General features: G+C 42.9%; 1 protein-coding gene across 1 annotated transcript; it reads right to left on the reverse strand.

Annotated features, from left to right (window-relative positions):
- Positions 1–3565: 3565 nt before the first annotated feature.
- On the reverse strand, positions 3566–4474 carry LOC117671229 (olfactory receptor 4E2-like). Its single transcript, XM_034427054.2, has one exon. The coding sequence runs from the start codon at positions 4472–4474 to the stop codon at positions 3566–3568; it is 909 nt and encodes a 302-aa protein (XP_034282945.2).
- Between the last annotated feature and the right edge of the window lie 11442 nt (positions 4475–15916).

The following is a 15916-nucleotide window of genomic DNA, read 5'->3' on the forward strand; positions in this document are numbered from 1 at the left end:
CCGCGTGCCACCTGTGGCACATGTGCCATAGATTCGCCATCAAGGTGTTATATTGTACAGTACGGAAGTCGTCAACAATTGTTCGATTCTGGTGGGATTACAGGTCAAGCATGCCAACCTCTTTAAAAAGCAACTGGCCCAATTATAAATTATCATACTGAAATATAAAAATCAATATTATATACAAATATATATATCCAAGGGTATGAATACATTAAAATACAACTTTTGGACCACAACTGCTAAAAGCCAATAAGGTAGCATTTTTGTTGTGGTTAAAACTGAAGATTGACGTGTTCAGCACCCAATGTTGTTCATTTTCTTTGGTTGGCAAAAAAGCAAAATATGTCCTTCTTTCAGGAATCTTCTAGATCACTTATCTCTGCCCTTTTCCGCTCTCTTGTCTATGGAGAGACAGGTCCAATCTGTTGTGATCCACCAGCAGTCTGCGGAGCTGGCAGCAGAGTCGGATAGTGAGGAGGCTGGGGAGGACAATGGGCCAGTCCTGGAGTCTGAGGAAGGCCCGGATGAGGGCTCTGTGTCGGAGGCAGAGATGGGGCCAGGGCCATCTGGGAGCGATGCGTGGACTCCGGAGCCTCCAGAGGCGGACAGCAGAGAGGCAGAGGAACAGGAGGAGCCTGTTCCTAGTGCATGCATGCGAAGAGCTGCCAGAAGGCAGGAGCAGCTAAAGCAAAAAGGACAACTTGGGAGTAAGGCCAGGAGATTATTGGCTTAAAAGAGCAGCAAAGGCTCTTGGGCTCTTCGTAGGAATGCAACATTGCTACATCTGTTTTTAGTCGGCATCTCTTATTTCTGAAATTTGTGGGGCTTTGCCAAGAAAAGCATTTGGCAGGGTGCCAAAGAAGATAAAGGTTTGTGATAAGGCCGAAGGACTTTTCCTGAAGGACTTGTTTTGGAATTAATTTGGACTAAACTGGGAATGAAGTAATTCCCAGCTGTTATAATAAAATAGGTTTATTTAAGACTAAGTGTGTCTTTTATGCCTAAGTGAGCCTAGGTCACAGCACAATGCATCTTCAAGGACAACATAAGATCCTAGTTTAAAGCTTTGCCACTAACTGTTTGCATGATAGTCTTTAGTCAGTTAGCTTGTTCATGTCACAAAGGGATGAAACATTGAATTGGCCACTTATTATAGCACCTTACAGATTCATGAAATACTAGCAGGCTTCCCACGCCTTCAATCATGGAAGAATGGGCTTCTTGTACCACTAAGACATCTCCTCTGGTTGATAGGTATGAACAGAATTGGAAGGGACCTTGTAGGTCATCTAGTCCAACCCCCCACCCAAGCAGGAGACCTTCCACCATTTCTGGCAAATGGCAATCCAATCTCTTCTTGAAAGCTTCCAGTGATGAAGTTCCCACAACTTCTGAAGGCAACTTTGGTTGATTACTTTGGTTGATAACTTCTCCCCACTTCTGATACATCAAAGGAAAGCAGCTCAATAATTACGGAATTAATCAAGTCCAGAGATACTCCAGCAAAGTCTTAAAGCAAAAGTCCAGCAATGCAGAATGGCGTGGAAGCTTTCAGCTTTGTTCGTCACAAGGTTTGACTGGCCACCACGCTCCCTTTTATATCCTGTGGGGTGTGGTCCAATGACTCAGCCTAATCTCGGGCACGCCTTTTCTTCTATTGCGCACGCTTATCTCTGTGACGCTGGCGTGGATCCAGCCAAGACTCATTACCCTCATCACTGTCCATCTGTGGCTGCATGGACGTGCTTGGCCCTGGCCCTATCTCTTGCCCTTCGGCAGACACCGAAGGCATTGCCAGAGAGTAGGGTCCTGGAGAGGGAGGCCTTGCCAACTCCTCTCCTTCACTCTCGGAGTCCTCTCCTGATGATGACACAGGCTCCGGTAACGGAGCCACAACATTCTGTTCCATTGATGGATTGATTGTTCTCACTGTCAGAAAATTTCTCCTTATTTCTAGGTTGAATCTCTTCTTGATCAGTTTCCACCCATTATTCCTTGTCTGGCCTTCAGATGCCTTGGATAGCAGCTCAATCCCTTCCTCTCTGTGGCAGCCCCTCAAATACTGGAAGATTGCTATCATGTCTCCCCTAGTCCTTCTCTTCACTAGACTAGCCATGCCCAGTTCCTGCAACCATTCTTCGTATGTTTTAGCCTCCAGTCCCCTAATCATCTTGGTTGCTTTTCTCTGCACAATTTCTAGAGTCTCAACATTTTTTATACTGTGGTGACCAAAACTGGGTGTAGTATTCTAGGGGTGGTCTTACTAAGGCTTTATAGAGTGGTATTAGTATCTATTTAAATTTTAAATATCTAAATTTTTGTTTGTTTTTTGTTTTTATTAAATTTATATACCGTCCTACTCCCAAAGGACTCAGGGCAGTGAACAGGCACAAAATAAAATACATAGATACAAAAGTTAGAAACATAATTAAAACCAGATTAAATAATTTAGCCCGAGACAATTAAAAATCCCAATAATTTAAAACAGATTAAAATTTTAAAAGAATTTTTAAAACAGGGGAGAAAATTAGGCCAGGCCGGCTTGCTGGAGTAAGAGGGTCTTAAGAGCACAGCGGAAAGTGCACAGATCCGGGATCCTCCGTATCTCTGGGGGAGCTCATTCCAGATAGTGGGTGCCCCCACAGAGAAGGCCCTCCCCCTGGGGGCCGCCAGTCAACATTGTTTGGCTGACGGCACCCGGAGGAGCCCCTCTCTATGAGAACGTACCGGCCGGTGGGAGGCCATTTGTGATAGTAGGCGGTCCCGTAAATACCCAGGTCCTAAGCCATGGAGCGCTCTAAAGGTGGTGACCAAAACCTTGAAGCCCACCCGGAGGACCAACAATTTTAAATATTTAAATATTTATTAAATATTAAACATAATATTTAAGGTGGCTCAAAGGGGATGTGGTGGCTCAGTGGCTAAGATGCTGAACTTGTCGATCGAAAGGTCGGCAGTTCAGTGGTTCAAATCCCTAGTGCTGCGTAACGGGGTGAGCTCCCATTACTTGTCCCAGATTCTGCCAACCTAGCAGTTCGAAAGCACGTAAAAAATGCAAGTAGAAAAAATAGGGACCAGCTTTGGTGGGAAAGTAACAGCGTTCCGTGCACCTCTGGTGTTTAATCATGCTGGCCACATGACCACGGAGACGTCTCCAGACAGCGCTGGCTCTTCGCCCTTGAAATGGAGATGAGCACTGCCCCCTAGAGTCAGGAACGACTAGCACATATCTGCGAGGGGAACCTTTACCTTTACCTTATTAGTATCTCACTTGATCTTGATTGCATTTTCACTGGATGCAGTATTTTAGGTGTGGTCTTATTAAAGCTTAAATAGAGCGGTATTACTACGTCACTTGATCTTGATTGTATCTCTCTGTTTATGATGGCATTTTCTCTTTTGGCAGCTGCCACACACTGCAGGCTCATATTTAAACATCAACCTCATGGAAAGCTTGATCATTATCAACCTTTCCATGGAATTCTCTCCTTCCATATCCTGACTTTTTTTTTCCTTCTACGTAAAGATGGCCAACTCAACTCCTTGCCAAGAAGATCTTTCTCTAGTTCCAGAGTTTCTTAATGGCATTCTTGACCTCTTTGTTCCTCAGAGTGTAGATCACAGGGTTGAGGAAAGGGGTCACCATGGTGTAGAGGACAGCAGCCAGTTTGTCCGTTGGGAAGCTGGAAGCTGGGCGGGTGTAGATGAAGATACAGTGTCCCAGGAACAAGGTCACCACAAGTAGGTGAGCAGCACATGTGGAGAAGGCTTTCTGACGACTTTCGGCTGTCTGCCTTCCCAGGGAGATAAGGATGACGGCATAGGAAGCTATCAAGATCACGAAGCAAACTAAGGACATCAGACCACTGCTGGATATGATGAGAATGCCGGTGATATGGGTGTCCATGCAAGCCAACTTCATGAGTGGAGGAATATCACAGAAAAAGCTGTCAATGACATTAGGGCCACAATAAGGGAGATGGACGATGAGGGCCGTCTGGATCAGGGAGTGGAGAATTGCCCCAACCCACAAGGTTCCTAGCAAACCCCCACAGATCTTCAGGTTCATCAGGTTCACGTACTGCAAAGGGTAGCAGATGGCGATACAACGGTCATAGCCCATGATGGTCAGGAGGAAGATCTCCGCCGAAGCACACAGGTGAAGGAAGAAGAGTTGGGTGATGCAACCCCCGTAAGAGATGACCTTCCGGTGGAAGAAGCAGTCGAAAAGCATCTTGGGCATCGTGACAGAGGAATGGCAGATGTCAATGAATGAGAGGTTCCCCAAGAAGAAGTACATGGGGGTGTGGAGGCAGCGGTCCCAGGCCACCGTCACTATAATGAGGAGGTTGCCTGCTAGGATAAGTAAGTAGAGGATGGAGAAAATGACTGATAAAACCAGCTCCAGGCTTCGGTGATTGGTCAGTCCCAAGAACACAAAATGGGTCACTGTCTGGTTGAGGCCTTCCATCGCAACGGGGCAGAAAAAGGTCCATCCATTCAACCTAAAGAGAAAAAAAAGTTGATACTTTTCTTCTACCATCTCATCTTATCAGATCAGATTAACAGAGTTGGAAGGGACCTTGTAGGTCATCTAGTCCGCACACACCCCACCCAAGCAGGAGACCCAGTAGTGGGATTCAAGTAATTTAACAACCGGTTCTCTGCCCTAATGATCTCTTCCAACAACCAGTTTGCCAAACTGCTCAGAAAGTTAACAACCGGTTCTCCCAAAGTGGTGCGAACTGGCTAATTCCCACCACTGAGGAGACCTTATACCATTTCTGACAGATGGCAATCCAGTCTCTTCTTGAAAGCTTCCAGTGATGAAGCTCCCACAACTTCTGAAGGCAACTTCTGTGTTCTGTCCCCAACCCCACACGCACACACCAACAGACGTTCAGGAGTTAAAGACCAAACCAGCCGGCAAAATCCTTTTCCTTAAGATAACGGAACTTGGCAACAACCTAGTGGCTGCCTGCCAAGAGTTTATTATTTACAAAGAGGAGAGATAACTTCTCCCCACTTCTGATACATCAAAGGAAAGCAGCTCAATAATTACGGAATTAATCAAGTCCAGAGATACTCCAGCAAAGTCTTAAAGCAAAAGTCCGGCAATGCAGAATGGCATGGAAGCTTTCAGCTTTGTTCGTCACAAGGTTTGACTGGCCACCACGCTCCCTTTTATATCCTGTGGGGTGTGGTCCAGTGACTCAGCCTAATCTCGGGCATGCCTTTTCTTCTGTTGCGCGTGCTTATCTCTGCGACGCTGGCGTGGATCCAGCCAAGACTCATTACCCTCATCACTGTCCACCTGTGGCTCTGTGGACGTGCTTGGCCCCAGCCCTATCTCTTGCCCTTCGGCGGACATGAAGGCATTGCCAGAGAGGAGGGTCCTGGAGAGGGAGGCCTTGCCAACTCCTCCCCTTCACTCTCGGAGTCCTCTCCTGACGATGACACAGGCTCCGGTAACGGAGCCACAACATTCTGTTCCATTGATGGATTGATTGTTCTCACTGTCAGAAAATTTCTCCTTATTTCTAGGTTGAATCTCTCCTTGATCAGTTTCCATCCATTATTCCTTGTCTGGCCTTCAGATGCCTTGGATAGCAGCTCAATCCCTTCCTCTCTGTGGCAGCCCCTCAAATACTGGAAGATTGCTATCATGTCTCCCCTGGTCCTTCTCTTCACTAGACTAGCCACGTCCAGTTCCTGCAACCGTTCTTCGTATGTTTTAGTCCCCTAATCGTCTTGGTTGCTCTTCTCTGCATTCTTTCTAGAGACTCAACATTTTTTATATTGTGGTGACCAAAACTGTGTGTAGTATTCCAGGGGTGGTCTTACTAAGGCTTTATAGAGAGGTATTAGTACCTCACTTGATCTTGATTGCATCCCTCTGTTAATGCAATTTAGGATTGCATTGGCTTTTTTGGCTGCTGTTGGCTCATACTTAACTGGTCGTCCACTAAGACTCCAAGAGCCCACTCATAGTTACTGCTCTTAAGCCTGGTTTCACTCAGTCTATATGTGTACTTTTGGTTTTTCTTGCCTAAGTGTAAGACTTTACTTTTCTCTACATTGAATTTCATTTTGTTAGCTAGTTAGATACAACATTTGTACAACATTCTTCATATAAATCCTTCCTCTCTGGTAACATATTACCATACCCACTTGCTTCCTTCAGCAGTGGACAGGAAATATATTTCAGAAGGGGAATAAGATGTTACTCCCTTCGTCGAAGATAAGGAAGGGTTTACTGAAATATGGTACAACCTGATTTCTTTCATTGATCCTCCCTTCTTTTCAGCTGTTCGTTCTCTGCCTACAACATCTATTCGTTCAGTGTTTCATGCCTACAACTAAAGTCGTTTGGGCAGTGGTGAAATCCAAATTTTTTTACTACCAGTTCTGTGGGCGTGACTTGATGGGCATGGTGTGGCTTGGTGGACATGGCTTGGCAGACGTGGCAGGGGAAGGATATTGCAAAATCTCCATTCCCACTCCACTCCAGGGGAAGGATACTACAAAATCCCCATTCCCACCCCACTCTGGGGCCTGCCAGAGATGGTATTTGCCAGTTGTCCGAACTACTCAAAATTTCCGCTACCGGTTCTCCGAACTGCTCAAAATTTCTGCTACCAGTTCTCCAGAACCTGTCAGAACCTGCTGGATTTCACCCCTGCGTTTGAGGGGTAAAAAAACCTACACAAAATCCAGATTATGGAGAAATTTCCTGAAAGTGAGAACAATCAACCAGTGGGACAGCTTGCCTCCAGAAGTTATGGGTGCTCCATCACTGGAAGCTTTTTGGACTAGAAGACCGCCAAGCTTCCTTCTAACTCTATTATTCTATTCTATTCTATTCTATTCTATTCTATTCTATTCTATTCTATTCTATTCTATTCCATTCCATTCCATTCCATTCCATTCCATTCTCATTTTAAAGAAGAGATTGGATGACCATTTGTCTGAAATGGTACAGGAATTCCTACCTAAGCAGGGGGTTGGACTAGAAGACCTCCAAGGTCCCTTCCAACTCTGTTTATTTTCTATCTTCTATACTATTGATATCTTTTCTGCAGCTAGCCTCATTATTTCAAAAGATGTGATATGTTTATCATACCTATCTACAAGATGGATTGTTAAGATGTTTAATATTGATATGCAATTGAAATCAAGCCTGGTCAAGGTTGCCCTTTTGAGGACACAACTTCAGGATTTGTCCCATAGACAGACTGATTCCTGCCTCAAGCTTAGAATCATTTAAATTTCTCTCTTTCTTATTGTGTCTGCTAGCTATCAGTATTTAATGGGTTAATTGATTTTCACTGCTCCACCACTGTAAAAACAGTTATTTAATATACATGTCAAAGCTGAACCTATTTTTTTTTAACTCCATTTGACATACAGTAACAGTTTACAACTCTAGGGTTTTGTTTTTTTTGGTTTTTTTTTGTTTTTTTTTTGTTGTTGTTGTTTTTTGTTTGACTATTCCCCACCTTTATTTCTGAAGCTGAAGGGCACGGTTAGAAAAATAATTTATTTTTTATTTTATTATTCATATTTCTATGCCGCCCACTCTCCGAGGACTCTGGGCGGCTTACACCAAAGACAGTATACCAAATAGCATATTGCCCCTAACAATCTGGGTCCTCATTTTACCCACCTCGGAAGGATGGAAGGCTGAGTCAACCTTGAGCCGGTGAGATTTGATCCGCTGATCTCCTGAACTAGCAGTCAGCTGAAGTAGCTGCAGTACTGCACCCTAATCACTGTGCCACCTCGGCATTTGTTTGTTTGTTTTTTTGCTGTTTAGAAAATTTATATGGACGCCCACTCACTCTTAGTGACTTTGGGCAGCTTATTAAAAAATCAGATTAGCAATGTTTACATCTTATACCTCAAAAAACTCTGGAATTCCTTAGGGTTTTCACAAGCTTTTTTCTGTTTCTCAATGCATACTATATGTATGTATACATATAGAATAACAGAGTTGGAAAGGATCTTGGAGGTCTTCTAATCCAACCCTTTGCTCAGACAGGAAACCCTATACCTTTTCAGACAAATGATTGTCCAATCTCTTCTTAAAAACGTCCAGTGTTGGAGTGTTCCCAACTTCTGGAGGCAAGTTGTTCCACTGATTAATTGTTCTAACTGTCAGGAAATTTCTCCTTAGTTCTAGGTTGCTTCTCTCCTTGATTAGTTTCCACCCATTGCTTCTTGTCCTGCCCTCAGGTGCTTTGGAGAATAGTTTGACTCCCTCTTCTTATCGCAGCCCCTGAGATGTTGGAACACTGCTATCATGTCTCCCTTAGTCCTTCTCTTCATTAAACTAGATATACCCAGTTCCCGCAACCGTTCTTCATATATTAGCCTCCAGTCCCCTAATCATCTTTGTTGTTCTTCTCTGCACTCTTTCTAGAGTCTCAACATCTGCACTCTTTCTAGAGTCTCAACAGGAAACATTTCGATCAAATGTGAATGACGCATGGAACTACAAAATCCTAAGGGAGGGGTATGGAAAACATGCCAAAAAATCAACAAGAATTGAAATACTAAAGCGGGCAAGAGATGATGGATAGAAATAGAATACCTACCAATATAAGATTTGTTCTCTTCAGAATTAGAATAGAGGTTGTTGTTCCACTGATTAATTGTTCTAACTGTCAGGAAATTTCTCATTAGTTCTAGGTTGCTTCTCTCCTTGATTAGTTTCCACCCATTGCTTCTTGTCCTACCCTCAAGTGCTTTGGAGAATAGCTTGACTCCCACTTCTTTGTGGCAGCCCCTGAGATATTGGAACACTGCTATTTTTTTTTTATTTGATTTATATGCCGCCCTTCTCCGGAGACTCAGGGCGGCTTACAATACGTTAAGCAATAGCCTTCATACTTTTGTATATTTATACAAAGTCAGCTTATTGCCCCCACAAACTGGGTCCTCAATTTACCCACCTTAGAAAGGATGGAAGACTGAGTTGACCTTGAGCCTGGGAAGAATTGAACTCGCAGTAATTGCAGGCAGCTGGATGTTAAATGCTGCCTTAGGAGGCATTAGCCTCCTACGCCACTCAGGGTCCCTTAGTCCTTCTTTTCATTAAAGTAGACATACCCAGTTCCTGCAACCGTTCTTTATATGTTTTAGCCTCCAGTCCCCTAATCACCTTTGTTGCTCTTCTCTGCAACTCTTTCTAGAGTCTCAACATATTCTGTACATCGTGGCCACCAAAATTGAATGCAATATTCCAAGTGTAGCCTTACCAAGGCATTATAAAGTGGGATAGAATCATAGATAGATCCCGTGATCTTGATTCTATCCCTCTGTTTATGCAGTCTAGAACTGTGTTGGCTTTTTTGGCAGCTGCAGGACACGGCTGGCTCATCTTTAAGTGGTAGTCCACTATAGATACAAATATACAGACATATACACATAATGCATTCTAAACTTATCCAGATATTTATATTATGCGGTTGAGAAAGGAATCCCTTAAGATCTATCACCAGCTCAAAGCAAGCAAACACACAAGTTTCAGTTTAAAATGGTTTCCTGTTTTTCTAATTGTTTTATTTTAATTAAGCCTTCCATCATCTGATACTGTAGATCTGCTGGACAACAAGTCCTAGAGTTCTGGGCTAATTCTGGGAATTGTAGTCCCAATATTTTAGGCACCTGACTGCAGGAAACCCTAACCCTTTTTACTTATCCTTACAACTACTGTTCCAAATATATACAAGCAAATACTCACAGTTTTGCTGAGGATCAGTTCACCAGCATCAAAGAGTCAAAGAGTTTCAATCAATCAATCAATCAGAATGGAGCTGGAAGGGACCTTGGAGGTCTTCTAGTCCAACCCCCTGCTCAAAGAAGAGACCCTATGCCATTTCAGACGAGTGACAAGTCCAGTCTCTTTGGGTTAGCCACCTTGATGGACCAACTTAAAAACTAGTTGCCACCTTCCCTTGGCTAAGTGGTAGCTTTTTAGAAATCTGTCTAAGCTTAACCTTCATTCTTATGTAGACTTTCTTAAAAGAAAGAGCTGGACGTGACATTGTTTGCCGCATGAAAAAGATAAAAGAGGGATCTCCATCCCTGGGGAAATTGGAGATCCTAACCCTAATTAAACCACCATGGGCTGAACGGTTTAATTAAAAGCTTTCCCACAAGTGCCAAAAGTTTGAGACCAACTTTGCTAATCATTCATAGGGAAAATATGTTTTGTCTCGGTAGATAAACCTCTAATAGAGCTCTGAGGGTCACCTCAACTTCTCTGATGGAAAGATCTGGTTAATATTCTGGCTCCAGACATTTTTAAAAAATGCAAAGAAAGAGAAAGAAATCTCCGTTGATACATTTTATTCCAGATTTCATGATATTCCGTTTCACCCTTGTCTTTGAGTTCCAGAATCAGCCTGTCCATTTCTGCGCAAATCAGGATCTTATTTATTATCTCTTCTTCTGGCGGGGGGGTTTCTCTTTTCCAATTTTGACCAGTCTCGCTGCCGTTAATATATGCAACATTAGGTATATTGTTCCTTTATTATATTTGTCCTTTGTGATACCCAGTAGAAAGAGTTCTGACTTTAGATCTATGGTTTGATTTAACATCTCTTCCAGCCATTGTTTTATCTGGTGCCAAAAGTCCAGTGGTGGGACTCAAGTAATTTAACAACTGGTTCTCTTCCTAATGATTTCTTCCAACAACCAGTTTGCCAAACTACTCTGAAAGAAACAACCGGTTCTCCCAAAGTGGTGAGAACTGGCTGAATCCCACCACTGCAAAAGTCCCTAGCTTTTGGACACAGCCACCACATATGGTAAAAGGTTCCTGGTGCTACCTTACATTGCCAGCACATCGGTATCAGTGTATCAGTGGTTGGAGAGGAGGAGAAATGTCGGGATAGAAAAATATGGATAAATCAAGAGTTTAAGAATTGTTATGTTAGTATTATGTGATAGGTAGGAATTGTATTGGTATTGAATGTAATTTCTACAGATGAAGAGGTTTATGTAGCTGAATTTTGATAGATTGTATAAAGGTATATGTTGAATATGAATTGTAGAAAAAAACTGATGGAAATGTTGGAACTAGAGAAGTAGCACTATGTCCAATGTTTTTAACTGTATATTTAATAAAAAAACATTTTAAAAAAAGAAAGAAAGAGAAAGAAATCTCCCTTCACCTGTTTGGAGTTTTCATTCCTTGTTTCCTTTTGGGCCAAGAAGAATCTGTTCGACCAAACCCTAACTTTATTTATTTTTTTATTACAAACTTTCCCAATACTCATATTACCCAAACAAGGCAGTAGAATTCTTCTCTCTGCACTGGAACCAACAAAATGACAATTTTGGAGGTGGTGGGGGGGGGGGTATTATCACCGCACAAAATGGAGAAGTAAATGTAGAATCAACCTCAGCCTAGCACTGATTATGTTACCTAGTTTGATAATGAAATGTCTGCAAGAAAACACCCAATCTCAGAGTGCACCAAGGATCCCGCATTTCAAGGTGCACTCAAGGGCACTCAAGGATCCCTGAGCTGCAAATATTCTCTTTTATTGGTACCTCTGCCTTCGTTAAGCAGAGTAAGTGGTCCATCTCTGGCAAAGCATGAGGTGTAGGAAGGGAAAAAAACTGTTTTTAGGACAATTAGTTTTCTTCTAGAAGGTCGCTTTGAGATGGGGGAGGGGGAGGGAGAGGAGGAGAAAGACTAGGACTAGGACTAGGACTAGGACTAGGACTAGGACTAGGACTAGGACTAGGACTAGGACTAGGACTAGGACTAGAGTAGAATAGAATAGAATAGAATAGAATAGAATAGAATAGAATAGAATAGAATAGAATAGAATAGAATAGAATAGAATAGAATTTTTTATTGGCCAACTGTGATTGGACATACAAGGAATTTGTCTTGGTGCATATGCTCTCAGTGTATGTAAAATAAAATAAAAATAAAAGAGGAAGAGGAAGAAGGTGAAGGTGAAGGAAGAGGAGGAGAAAGAGGAGGAGGAGGAGGAGGAGGAGGAGGAGGAGGAGAAGAAGGAGAAGGAGGAGAAGGAGAAGGAGGAGAAGGAGGAGGAGAAAGAGGAGGAGGAGGAGGAGAAGGAGAAGGAGAAAGAGGAGGAGAAGGAGAAGAAGGAGGAGGAGAAAGAGGAGGAGGAGGAGAAGGAGAAGGAGAAAGAGGAGGAGAAGGAGAAGGAGAAGGAGAAAGAGGAGAAGGAGAAAGAGGAGGAGTAGGAGAAGGAGAAGGAGAAAGACGAGAAGGAGAAGGAGAAGAAGAAGGAGAAGAAGGTGAAGGAGAAGGAGAAAGAGGAGGAAGAGGAGAAGAAGAGGAAGAAAGAGAAGGAGAAGGAGAAGGAGAAGGTGGTGAAGGAGGAGGAGGAGAAGGAGAAAGAGAAGGAATAGAAGAAGAAGGTGGTGAAGGAGGAGGAAGAGGGGGGGAGGAGGAGGAGAAGAAGAAGGAGGAGGAGGAGAAGGAGAAGGAGAAGGAGAAGGAGAAGGAGAAGGAGAAGAAGTATGAACCGTCACTAAATGAACTGTTATAAGTGGAGGGCTACCTGCAGAGCACAGCTGGACTATACCCTGCTTTTTTTTTCATTGGAGACTCAGTGTGCTGCAGCTGCCAAAAAAGCCAACACAGTTCTAGGCTGCATAAACAGATGGAGAGAATCAAGATCACTGGAAGTGTTAATACCACTTTATAATGCCTTAGTAAGGCCACACTTGTAATACTGCATCCGGTTTTGGTTGCCACTATGTAAAAAAAAATGTTGAGACTCTAGAAAGAGTGCAGAGAAGAGCAACAAAGATGATTAGGGGACTGGAGGCTAAAACATATGAAGAACGGTTGCTGGAACTGGGTATGTCTAGTTTAATGAAAAGAAGGTGGGACATGATAGCAGTGTCCCAATATCTCAGAGGCTGCCACAAAGAAGAGGGAGTCAAGCTATTCTCCAAAGCACCTGAGGGTAGGACAAGAAGATGGAAACTCATCAAGGAGAGAAGCAACTTGGAACGAAGGAGAAATTCCCTGACAGAACAATTAACCAGTGGAACAACTTGCCTCCGGAAGTTGTAAATGTTCCAACACTGGAAGTTTTTAAGAAGAGATTGGTCAACCATTTGTCTGAAATGGTATAGGGTTTCCTGCCAAAGCAGGGGGTTGGTGTAGAAAACCTCCAAGGTCCCTTCCAACTATTATTCTATTCTATTCTATTCTATTCTATTCTATTCTATTCTATTCTATTCTATTCTATTCTATTCTATTCTACTCTACTCTACTCTACTCTACTCTACTCTATTCTATTTTCCCTACTCTACTCTACTCTACTCTACTCTACTCTACTCTACTTTACTCTACTCTACTCTACTCTACTCTACTCTATTCTACTCTACTCTACTCTACTCTACTCTACTCTACTCTACTCTACTCTACTCTATTCTATTTTCTCTATTCTATTCTATTCTATTTTCTGTTCTGTTCTGTTGTAATCCAGGGCCCATCCTATGGGTGATCCCAGCCGAGTTCTATTCTATTCTATTCTATTCTATTCTATTCTATTCTATTCTATTCTATTCTATTCTACTCTACTCTACTCTACTCTACTCTACTCTATTCTATTCTATTCTATTCTATTCTATTCTACTCTACACTACTCTACTCTACTCTATTCTATTTTCTCTATTCTATTCTATTCTATTTTCTGTTCTGTTCTGTTGTAATCCAGGGCCTATCCTATGGGTGATCCCAGCCGAGTTCTATTCTATTCTATTCTATTCTATTCTATTCTATTCTATTCTATTCTATTCTATTCTATTCTACTCTACTCTACTCTACTCTACTCTACTCTACTCTATTCTATTCTATTCTATTCTATTCTATTCTATTCTACTCTACACTACTCTACTCTACTCTACTCTACTCTACTCTACTCTACTCTACTCTATTCTATTTTCTCTATTCTATTCTATTCTATTTTCTGTTCTGTTCTGTTGTAATCCAGGGCCTATCCTATGGGTGATCCCAGCCGAGTTCTATTCTATTCTATTCTATTCTATTCTATTCTATTCTATTCTATTCTATTCTACTCTACCCTACCCTACCCTACCCTACCCTACCTTATTCTATTCTATTCTATTCTATTCTATTCTATTCTATTCTATTCTATTCTATTTTCTGTTCTGTTCTGTTCTGTTCTGTTGTAATCCAGGGCTCATCCTATAGGCGATCCCAGCCGAGTGCCAGTGGCTTGCCTTCCTTCTCCACCTCTCCCGCAACCCCTCCCCTCCCCAAATCAGAAGTCAAAGCTTTCATCCCGCCACGCTCATTCACCCACTCACCCGCTGCCGTTGCCCCCACCCCCACCCCCCTCTGCAGCCCCCTCTGGCTCTGCTTTCAACTCCTCCCGTGTCTGAATACTGTGCAAGCCAGAAAGGGAAGGGGGGAGAAGTGGCAGAAGACAATGCAAAATGGGGGAGGGAGAGAGATACAGGGATGGCCGGAAGGGAATTGGGGGTGGGAGGGGGGGGAAACCCACCCTCCAGGAGAAATCAAAGGCATCTTACGTTTCACATCTCTGTTACATTCAGGCAATTTGTAGGCCTCCCTGGAAACCAAGGGGCCCACTCGAGAGATGGGTCAAATCCAAAGGAGCAAAGAAAGGAAGAGGGAAGAAAAGAGACAAGACGGACAGACAGACAGACAGACAGACAGATGTCTTTGGGAGGCCTTTGAGGTGGATTTGAATCTGGATCGACCCACCTCTTTGCCTAGTCCCAGCCTTTGTTGCTCCCCCCCCCCCCAAAGCTTTGCAAACTTCAATCTTTTGCAGGAAGTTGCAAGCCTCTTTAAAAGCACCAGAGGCTTCTTCCACCTTGAAAAGACGGTCGTGGGTGGACAGTTCTGGACCTGGAGACCTGTTTTTATTATTTTATTTTATTTTATTTTATTTTATTTTATTTTATTTTATTTTATTTTATTTATTTTATTTTATTTTATTTTATTTTATTTTATTTTATTTTATTTTATTTCATTCATTCATTCATTCATTTGATTCCGTCAAGCATGTATTTGAGAACATATATAAGTATAAAACAGGGGTGAAATGTAAAATTCGTTACTACCGGTTCTGTGGGCATGGCTTGGTGGGGGTGGGGGTAATGTGACTGGGTGGGCGTGGCCAACTTTTTTTTTTTTTTTTAACGTTTCAAAGCATTTTTTCTAATGCTTTGAAAAGCCTCTCTGACCATCAGGCAACTCAGCTGGGATCGTCAGAGACTTTTCAAAGCATTTTTTTATCCACCTCTTCGGCCAAGAGGTTGCAGGAAAAAATGCTTTGAAAAGCCTCTGACGATCCCAGCTGAGCCACGCGATCATCAGAGGCTTTTTTTTTTTTTTTTTACTTTTAAAAGCATTTTTTCGTCGGAAGAGATTGTAGAAAAAAATGCTTTTAAAAGTTTTTTTAAAAAAAGCCTCTGATGATCATGCGGCTCAGTTGGGCATGGTGGTGGGGGGCAGGGATTTTTGCTACCGGTTCTCCGAACCACCCGCCGCCATCGCTACCGGATCAGGCGATCCGGTCCGAACCGGGAGCATTTCACCCCTGGTATAAAACATAATTATGAATACAGGAAATGGGGGCAAATAAATGGGGACAGTAGGACAGGGACGGTAGGCATGTAGGTGCGCTTATGCACGCCCCCCCTTAAGGACCACTTAGGAATGGGGTGAGGTCAACGGTAGATAGTCTAAGGTTAAACTTATGGGGGTTTGGGGGTGAAACCACAGAGTCAGGAAGTGCATTCCAGGCATTGACCACTCTGTTGCTGAAGTCATATTTTCTGCAATCGAGTTTAGAGCGGTTTACCTTAAGTTTGCATCTGTTGTGTGCTTGTGTGTTGTTGTGGTTGAAGTTGA

Source organism: Pantherophis guttatus, chromosome 4 (genome assembly GCF_059756535.1).
Source record: "Pantherophis guttatus breed Tessera chromosome 4, ASM5975653v1, whole genome shotgun sequence".
NCBI classification, from domain to species: domain Eukaryota; kingdom Metazoa; phylum Chordata; class Lepidosauria; order Squamata; family Colubridae; genus Pantherophis; species Pantherophis guttatus.